At 37.7% G+C, this 9,657-nt stretch overlaps 1 protein-coding gene across 1 annotated transcript; it reads right to left on the bottom strand.

Moving 5' to 3' along the window:
- Positions 1 to 4,465: 4,465 nt before the first annotated feature.
- Positions 4,466 to 9,427, bottom strand: LOC136986780 (Na(+)/H(+) exchange regulatory cofactor NHE-RF2-like). The gene is made up of 3 exons (XM_067284391.1): positions 8,931 to 9,427; positions 5,389 to 5,529; positions 4,466 to 5,232 (listed from the first exon to the last, which is right to left on the bottom strand). The coding sequence occupies exons 1-3, from the start codon at positions 9,378 to 9,380 to the stop codon at positions 4,951 to 4,953; spliced, it is 873 nt and encodes a 290-aa protein (XP_067140492.1). The 5' UTR covers positions 9,381 to 9,427; the 3' UTR covers positions 4,466 to 4,950.
- Between the last annotated feature and the right edge of the window lie 230 nt (positions 9,428 to 9,657).

The raw sequence follows: 9,657 nt of genomic DNA, 5'->3' as shown, positions 1-9,657 counted from the left end.
TGTGATGTTGTAAGTTAGATTTTTCAATTGTTTTCGTCCTTGAGACTCGATTCATGCCCTTGAACTACTGAAATTTGTGCTTTGCCGGTTTGAATTTCTGTTTACGAAACTCGCTTGCAGTTTCAGTAGGATTAATGGGGTGATTTTTTGGTAGGAAATTATACGTAAAACTAAAAACTAGGGTAAGGTGCACAAGCCAGGAGAAAAAAACATAAATTTTAATGGAATAAAAATGCATAAAACGTTTTTAAGTTACATAAATTCAAGGATGAAATTCCTTAGTAGGTAAACATAATTTATTATAGAGTTAGTTCTATAATTTTCATAAGAGGCTAAGGATGTGTTCTAGTAGGATCAAGTGTATTCAATTCTGTAGTATTACATAATACTCGGAAACAAGTGGATAAACACGTCCACATCATTTATTTTCTGAAGGATAAATACAAAGAAATGGGAGAAGAAAATTTGTATTTTTGTAGGGGAGGAAAATGTGGATAAAGCTTGACAACAGAATGATTTTACGCTCCACGTGAGAGTCTTATCTTTCGAAAAATTCGTAAATATATCCTTTCGTGGACTTTTAAACAGATAAAAATCTTAGCCAACAGGACGGAGATAGAGATAAAAATGCGAAATCAATAAACAATGGCGTGCCAACCGATCACGTGATTGACTTCTCCCCCGTATAAGACCGGTTTTGTACGCCTACGTACGAGTACCGTACCTGCTACGTACACGACTTGACATTGGAGTCACGCCTGAATTCGCACGTAAGGATTCTTTCGAATCCTCTCCACCGTGTTCCTTGCCAAATTTTCTTTGACGCACTCGTCACGTGACATTTTTTGTGCACTCGCACGTTAATGAAATACGCAAATTATCATTTATTCTTTTCTTTTGTGCGTGTTTCTTTGTAAAAAAACCCGGTGACAAAATAGTTACGTAACAGAAGCACCTCGATTCCCGTATTCAAAAGAGTAGTGTTTTAACAGACGTCAGTTAGCGTGATAGAAGTTCGCGATGTCGCGTCTCTCGAACACCATAAAATTTTTGTACACCTTTTTTTATTTATCCTATAGAAAATTTACGGTGTGAACGTGTATTCGAGTATACACTACAAACATGTTTTTAATTTCTATTTTAAAAAATACATAAAAGTTATTTTAAATGTGTTTTGTTTACTCGACACGTCGCGTGAATATTATCAGAGCGACGCGACACCACGCAACTAAATACTATTATTATTTAATAATACTCGTGTATTTTTTTAAAGCGAAAAATTACTAAATTCGATTTAAAGTATCAAAATATCTTAAATATTTTCCTAGTTTTTGAATTCGAGCGTGTGTAAAAAAAGAAGCGACAGCGACGAAGCGACCGTCGCTTCTCGCTGTCGCGGTGGTGGAGTGTTGTATTTCGCAGTTCGTTTTCACTTGAATTTTAATTGTGAAATTTTCTTTTCTGTTCATGAGCAAGCCACTCAATTGTAGAAATTTATTTCATTAAAATCCGAAAAAATAAACACATTTATGTGGACAAAATTTTATAGATTATACTATCAACTAGATCAATAAAATACAGATGTTGGAGTCAAGTTTTTATCCTAAAATGGGGGCAAAAATTCTGCTGTACACATGACACACTTTTACACTTATCGATTCTACGCGATGCCAATTTAATAATAAAAATGGGTTTTGACAACTAAAATAAGGGCGTCACCAGAGTTTACACCTTTTCTTCTTACTCATTACACCTGCTGCGACTATAGAGTACGTCACACGCAAAAATAACAGTTGTTTCGGGGGGGTTGGGAGGTTAAGTTCCGATCATGTGACCAAAATCCACGCTCCCGATTTCTATACCCCCCGGGGGTTGGGAAAAAATGGCGAGCGCGCTGTAGAAACGTAAGCAATTTTCTACGAAGACCCCATTTTGGTGACATGTTGCTGGGATGAATAACCTGAAAACAGACCCCGATCGATAAAAAGAAAGGTAACCAAACTGATAAACGTTCCTACTATTTTTATGGTGTACGCGTAGAAAATATGAAGCCTACCACACCCAACGGAGTAAAAATACGACTTAATTTTTGGAAATTCTAGTAGTTTTTGGAGGTTTTAGGGTGAAATCTGAAAATCTGAAAGCCAAACAGTCGAACTTAGTTTTAGTAGGATCGAAGATAGAAGTTTTGAAAGTCAGAGGTTTTTTTTCCGGTAGTATAAATAAGCATAAATTTACAATACCAGAGGTTCTAGTGGGATAATTATACATAATAAGCTTGGTATAGAAACTGCTTAGGAATTATTTTCTAGTATTGATATAAAGGGCATTTAATTAGCGAACAGGCATTTTAGTAGGTTATACTTGAAAAAGCAAAAGTTATTGACTTATTTTTAAACGTTACATTAAAAAGTAGAACATCTAAAAAACCCCTAGAAATGTATAAATTAAACTCTTTTGGGGGGTTTTTGGAAGTTAGATAAGGATGAATTTCTAAGATAAGTGAGCAATTAATTAGATTTGCCATACAGTACTAATTTTAGCGTGATCACAGGCACAAATTTTGAAAGTCAATAGTACTGTACATAAATTGTGTGTACACTTAACCAAAGGTACTTAAAAAAACTCAAACCGCTCACTGATTTAATATCCTTGTGCTACTAAACAGAGGTTTTAGTAGGTTATGTATGATAAAGCAATAAGTTAATGACTTATCAGTAATAAGTATTGAATTTTAAAAAAATCTAGCACATGTAAAACACTTCAAATTAAGCAATTTTGGGGGCTTTTGAAGTTGGAGGAGAAAAAAGAGAAAGTTAATTATTCTTTTATATGGTAACTACTAATAGAATTTATTATACAATAGCACTTTGTACCTCTGATTCTACTAAAACTTTGAAAGTGTCAAAAGGTATTAGTAGGATAGTTGTAGAAATTTTGTAACTTTACTGTTCTCTGTGTATATCTTAATAATTAGATGGATAAATAAATTAGTAAGCAGGAGTTTTAGTAGGTTACACATGACAAAGCAAAGAAGTTATTGTTTTATCAGTGTACTGTACATTACATTAAAAAATTAGTACATGTAAAATAGCAATAGAAATTTACAAATTAACTAGGGACTGTTTTAGGGGATATGGAAGTTAGAATCTGAGATAAAGGACAAATTAATTCAGTATAATCAATTAAGAATTTAGAGGTTTTGGTGGGATTATAAACAAACTTTGTTTACTAGTTTAATCCACAAGGTGCTACTAAATAGTTACTTACAGAGGATTTTAGTACGTTATATGATAAAGCATAAGATGTTATTGACTTATCTGTAAATATTAAACTAAAAAATAGCTGGAATATCTAAAAACCCACTAGAAATTAAGCAATTTTTGGAGGGTCATTAGAAGAGGGGAGAAGTTATTGATTTTTTATATTTAAAAACTCACTAGAAATTTATAAATTAAGCAACTTTGGAGGGAAGTTAGAGAGCAAGGGAGAGAAAGCTATTGATTTTTTATCTGGCAGGCATGTTGTAGCATTTTCAGTAGGATCAGAGACCCAGATTTTGAAAGAGGTTTTAGTAGGACAAGTTACCTTATATACATCCTATCCTACTAAAACTTGTATACATCAACCAATTAAGTTAGTAGTATCAAGTACATTAAATTACTAAAAAGGGGATTTCAGTATGTTATATAGGATAAAGCAATAAAAATTTATCGACTTACTAGTAAATATTAAATTAAAAAATAACCAACGTTCTAGTGGGTTTTTAGCATCTAAAAACCCACTAGAAATCTACAAATTAAGCAGTTTGGGGGGAAGTTAGAATAGGAGAAGAGAAAGTTGTCGATTCTTTATCTGGCACTCAAATAGTAGCACATTTTCAGTAGGATCTAGTGGTTTTAGTAGGATAAGTAACATCATTACACATCTATTCAAATAACTTAATAGCATCAAGTATGCTAAACTAGTAAACAGGGGATTTTAGTAGGTTACCAGCAATTACTATGACACTAGATATGCAATTTTTAGCGATAATTTATTTTAAAAATAAAACTTTTCCGTGTCCGGTGTCGATTTTCGTACATCTAACAGACAGACAGACAGACGGTAGGATTTGAAAATTACAGCGAAAGAATATTGATTGTGTGTAACAACTGCTTGCATCAATAAATTTCGGGTGAATGCACCCAAAAAAGCGATACGCGAGGTTCTATTTTTAGATTAAAAAAAAAAATAATAATAATAATAAAAATCAGCGTTTTCTGGCAAAATACAATTTGCAGAATCACACTCGTTCTTGCTTTTGATTTATCAAAAAAACACCCAGAAAGTTGCAACAGGTGTGTAAATCAAACGTGTTTTTCAGGAATAAACGCGCGCGTCATCAAAATTTAACCTTGATAGATAAACAGATAAAATTTAAAATTGTTGGAATGGTCCCAATGATTCGAAAAAATAATAATAATTTTTAAAAAAATTTGAATTTTTATTCTTTCTATCTTTTAAAATATTACATTCGTTACAGGATTTATATATATATAAAATATGCACCAATTTGCATATTTTGCAAAGCTCTTGGATAGAAGACACGAGAGGCGCGCTAGTAACTCCCCCTTTGAAGACCTTCACGTTTTTAGTTAATTTCTCAAGAAATCTCGATTAAAATATCGAATGGGGGTTGCATTTTGGGGGGACGGCACGTTACGTCTTTTTTTTTGAAGTTTCGTTAAGGACAAATGGCACTTTTCGACGCGAAAGATACTCGAAACCGAGCTGCGCGAGCCTGCTTGCAATGGACGATCGCAACTTCAGATATAAACAGAAATTACTCCTTTAAATTCGGAAAAAAAAAAAAAAATTATAGCCCACCACCATTAAATCGGACACTAACATATACAAAATAATAATAATTATAATAATAATAACTGTTCTTTGAATATTAAATTTTTTTCACATTTGTTGGATGATGTCGTACTTCTTCCTCAAGTCCATTTGGATCTTTTTCGGATCGTGCTTCTTTCTGGATGCCAGCAATTGGCGCATCTCCGAGGCGCTCATGTTCAGATTCAAGTCGACCGCGCCGTTGCTGTTCGTCACCTTGGATCCGTTCAGTTGGTGGTTCGAACCCTTGAACGACTGCGGCGAATCGGGAACCGAACCCGTGCTTCCTCCCGATGCCAAATTCTCGCTCTTGGAAAGACTCTGCGGCGTCGAACTTCGTGAACTTCCCACCTTTGAACGGGAAAGTTTGGTTGTAAAAACAAAAAAAAAAAAAAAAGAAACTCGATTTTTCGGGTGTTACGCTAGTTTAGAAACTAAACTTATAGTTTTAATTTCGTTCGAGCGTTGTTCATTACAATTAAGGTGCAAAATAATTTGCATAATTACCTCTTCCTTACTCCTATCCTCGACTTTTTCTAAATTTTCGGTACTTTCCGTCCGATTAACTTCGTCTTCTAATTCTTTAGGTGGGGGATCGACGCGTTTTTCTTCAATCTTCAGATTATCTTCTTCGTTTTCTTTATTCGACTGTAAATAAAATGGCGATTTTTTTAGGTAATTTCGAACAGCCCACACTCGAGAAACACGGAAATTAGAGAAAGCTTCCGTACTCCAACGCTAAATCGCAGCACCCACGGCCGGATAATCGAGCCATTCGTAAAACAAAGCTGTTACTCGCCTGACACAATCGACATAACGGCAGCCATTTTGTTTACGAGTAATCTGTATCCGTGAAGCGATGGTCGAGTTATCCGACCAGCACGGTTAATCGAATGACGATTTTTTTTTTAAATTTCGCGCAAATTTTCATTACGTAAAGTAGCGCGCGATGATTCCAGCGTTGTTTTTTTTTCCTTAACTCGTCCTTGAACTCGAACCGAACAAAGCGCCATTATAACCCCTAGGGCAGATTTATTCCGAGAAACGCGTTTTAAAGTTTTATGGTTTAAGTTTATGAAATTCCATTCACTCTCGCGCCGTTCGAAGAGGGTTCAACGGAATTTCGTCACTATCACGTGATGGTTTAACAGTAATTGGCTTTAATTGCTCCTATTGTTCTGTTTCGCCCCTCTGACGCTTTTTTAAATTTATTTTATCGTGTCACGAAAAATCCGCCATTTTAAAAAGGGAGAAACAGGAGGTTGTGCGCGTTTCCCTAATTTTCCGCAAGTTACGCTGCAGCCCGACGTAACACGGCCATTTACTCTTATCGAGTATAATCTGCTGTGACGTCCCACATCGTCGAAAATAACGTGTTACGTAACACGGCCTCGATATCGGGGGTTAGGTATTTTCCCGAGTTGGGGATGGTCGACCAGTTTCGTCACCCGCGCGCGCGTTACGTTTTCAAGATCGCGTTTGGGTCGATAACCTCAGCATAAGTCGAATATTTTCGAGTCGAGTTTCCTACCGGAGGAACGGAAAAATGTATTTAAAATTTAAAATTACAGAGGGAAAAAAATGGCGGGTTTCCGGGACTGGGTCGCGTGTTCAGTGACGCGAACACTACAAAAAATCACTGCATACTTCTCCCGCATCTTTCGTTCGACGCGCGTTACCTTTCTACGTCTAAACGAGATCTCGTTGCGCCACTTTAACGCGATAATAAAGCTTACGTAACAATTTACGGCCCAACGAAACTGCGAATCTATATCCGTAACGTGACGATGATGCACTCTGTGTTACTTAAGACTTCCTTAACTTACGAATTAGCATCAGCACAATTCAGTTGTGTGCCTTATTCCTTATCCAGTCTCGTAACCGGATTAACGGCGTTATTCCACTGTATTATTACGAGCAACAGTTACGTACGAATGTTATTTCCTGTTATTGGGATAGAGGAAAGAATAACGCGGTGTTACGCAGGTCTAACATAAGATCGGAGTGTAACATACATAGAGTAACATGGCATTACGTTTTCTCTGTTTTCTAACGCAAGATTATATAGTATATTAGATTATATAGATTATATTATTAGTATATGTTACTCTAATCAGAGTAACATATACACAAGTTACTCCGTAACACTGCATTCTGAATCTACTAAAAAGGAATCCTCGAAACTAGCAAGAGTAACGATCCAGAATATTCTTGTTACTCAGTTACGGAAGGGGGAACACAAAATTAACACCCGCGCGCGTACATTCATCAACACATCATCTTCCTACATAATTTCTAAAAAAGGAGACGCGTCGCGCCTGGTCGCCTTTAAGGAACGAACGCCTTCGCTACCTCGACACCTCCGTCTTGCCCCGAACGCACCCCCGTTACGCGATCGAACGCTTCCCGGAATTAAGGAATAATTCGCATAAATCGAACCGGCAAACGTCGCCTTTCACGCATGGCGTCGCGTCGCGCGTCGTCGGAAGCTAAGTGACCTTGCACCACTTCTAGAATCCCCTGACGGGGGAAAAAAACACCAAACAAAGGAAACTACCTCCGCTGGAAACAACCGGGTTAAGAAGAAACATCCACTTTAACCTTTCAACCCGACATTCGAGAAGGACAAACGTGTAATCCCCGATTTGTAGTCCAAAGTGTAATGGTTACACCGGGGTTAGAGGTAAGTCGCGTTTGATATTCCACTAGCCGGGGGGAGCTGAGTTCCCAGAAGCGAACACGTGACCGAGTCACGGTCGCCGCGAAGAGGTCACGTTGGGAGAAAGCGCACGCCAACTAAACAACTTCGCGGGGGTAACAACGGGGGACACCTCCAACTCCGAAAAAAAATGGCCCCGTGACAATCTTGTTTATCATCCAACGCTGGACGTAACGTGAAAGTATTATTAATTAATTGATACGGAGCGTCGTAACCTCGAAGTATCTTCAGAGGTTTTTCTTCTTACTACTACAGTAATTTCTTACCAAACAGTAGTTGGACCAGTCTCTGAACCTCTGAAAAGGACATCTACGTCATGAGCCACTACTAGATTTAATAGTGTTTCTCTCTCTCTCTCTTCGTTACGCGTAACGTAATAATAATAAGGTGTATTATTCCGAGAAATAATCTTGCGTAACGACGCGTCGATAATTTAAAACGATGACGAAACCTTAAAATTTCCAGATATTTTAGAGGAAAAAACAGGGTATCGAATGAATACGACACCTTAATTCTCATTATATCATCATCGCAATTACATTTAAAAATTGTGTTAGTAGTAGAAAGATACTTAATTACGTTTAAAATCCCCCTTATTTTCTTTATTAAGTCGAAGCCGGAGGTAAATGAAATCGTGTTAATCGTATACGACGATGACGAAATTCAGAGGAAATTTGTCGAGAATAATCGGAGTTTAAACAGAATTTAATCACCATGACGATGATAATTCCGTAATCGAAATTCCGACGACGATCGAATTAAAAATCATCCTGTAAAAGTAGGAAATCGGGACTTCAGGAAAGTTTGCGAGTTAAAATATAATGGACAATAGGGGATTATCCGAATTAAAAAATCGCGAGGACGATGAAGATTAATATAATGAAAAGTTAAAACCGTACATCGATAGCTTAATTACAATTAAAACTTGTTGCGCAGTTATCGGGGAAAAATATTTACTTTAGGGGAAAAACCACTGAAAACAACGGGAGAGCGCCGAATCGAAGATGCATTTCTCTTCTTCACAAAACTAAACCGAAATTAAAAGGCGCAACAAGTTATCGGGGAAAAAATACGTATTTTAGGGGGAAAACCACCGAAAACGGTGAGAGGGCGCCGAAACGAAGTTACGTTTCTCTTATTGACAAAACTTTATGGCAATTAAAAGGCGCAGTCTGGTAGGAAAGAACTTTAATTACAATGAAGTGGGAATCGAGTAAGTGTAATTTAAGGGCCAGAACAGAAATGGAAAGGTAAAAATTAATTATGAAAGAGGGTTAGGAAGGTAATTCGATGGGAGTGGAGAGGTGAAAAAATAAAATACGTCACTTACCGAGTCGGACTGTGTCACGTGATCGAGGTGACCGTTAAGGGTTTCTCGGTTGCCATTAAGGTCTTTGTGGCGAGGTCTGGGCACGGGGGTCTTATTGTAGACGACGTTGTGTTGCGTGCCCTTGACGACCAGCTTCCTGTCTTTGTACCACTTCTTGCCCTCCTCGTCGATAACCAAGAGTCTGGTTTCGTTAGGAACCGCTTTGATCCGCTCCACCACTTGTTTGTGGTTCTCGTTGGCGATGTTGACCCCGTTGACCTCGATGATGCAGTCGCCCTCTCTCAAATCGGCGTATTCGGCCGGGCTGCCCTCGTCCACCTTGCCTATGTACTGTCCGGCTTTGGACTTTTCGGCGTGAAGATTGAAGCCGTATCCGTCGAAGTCATCCCATTTGATCAGGTGACAAAGGCGCGGGGCCGGAGCGTCTTCCGACAGTTCCACAGACGACATTCCCGCACGACGCCTCGAACCACTCTGACTTCACGCGCGATCGCTCTCCTCGTCACTTGCCCCCTACGCTGACGTAGAGAGCCTGGCCCAGACGGTGTCTCTATCTGGTGAGCGCCGTTCGAATTATTTTTTTTAATTTAAAAAAATATATATTTTTTTTCTAGCGTCAAATTTTACACCAGGAGGCGTTTACGAATGTTTTTTTTTTAATTTTTTCTGTTTCCTGTAATTAGGTTGCTAAAAATCAATAATTATTTATTATATTTAATAATATTAA

Source organism: Centruroides vittatus, unplaced genomic scaffold (genome assembly GCF_030686945.1).
Source record: "Centruroides vittatus isolate TY-2023 unplaced genomic scaffold, ASM3068694v2 scaffold_1172, whole genome shotgun sequence".
Taxonomy (NCBI): Eukaryota; Metazoa; Arthropoda; class Arachnida; order Scorpiones; family Buthidae; genus Centruroides; species Centruroides vittatus.
This window is presented reverse-complemented; position numbering and strand designations above follow the sequence as displayed.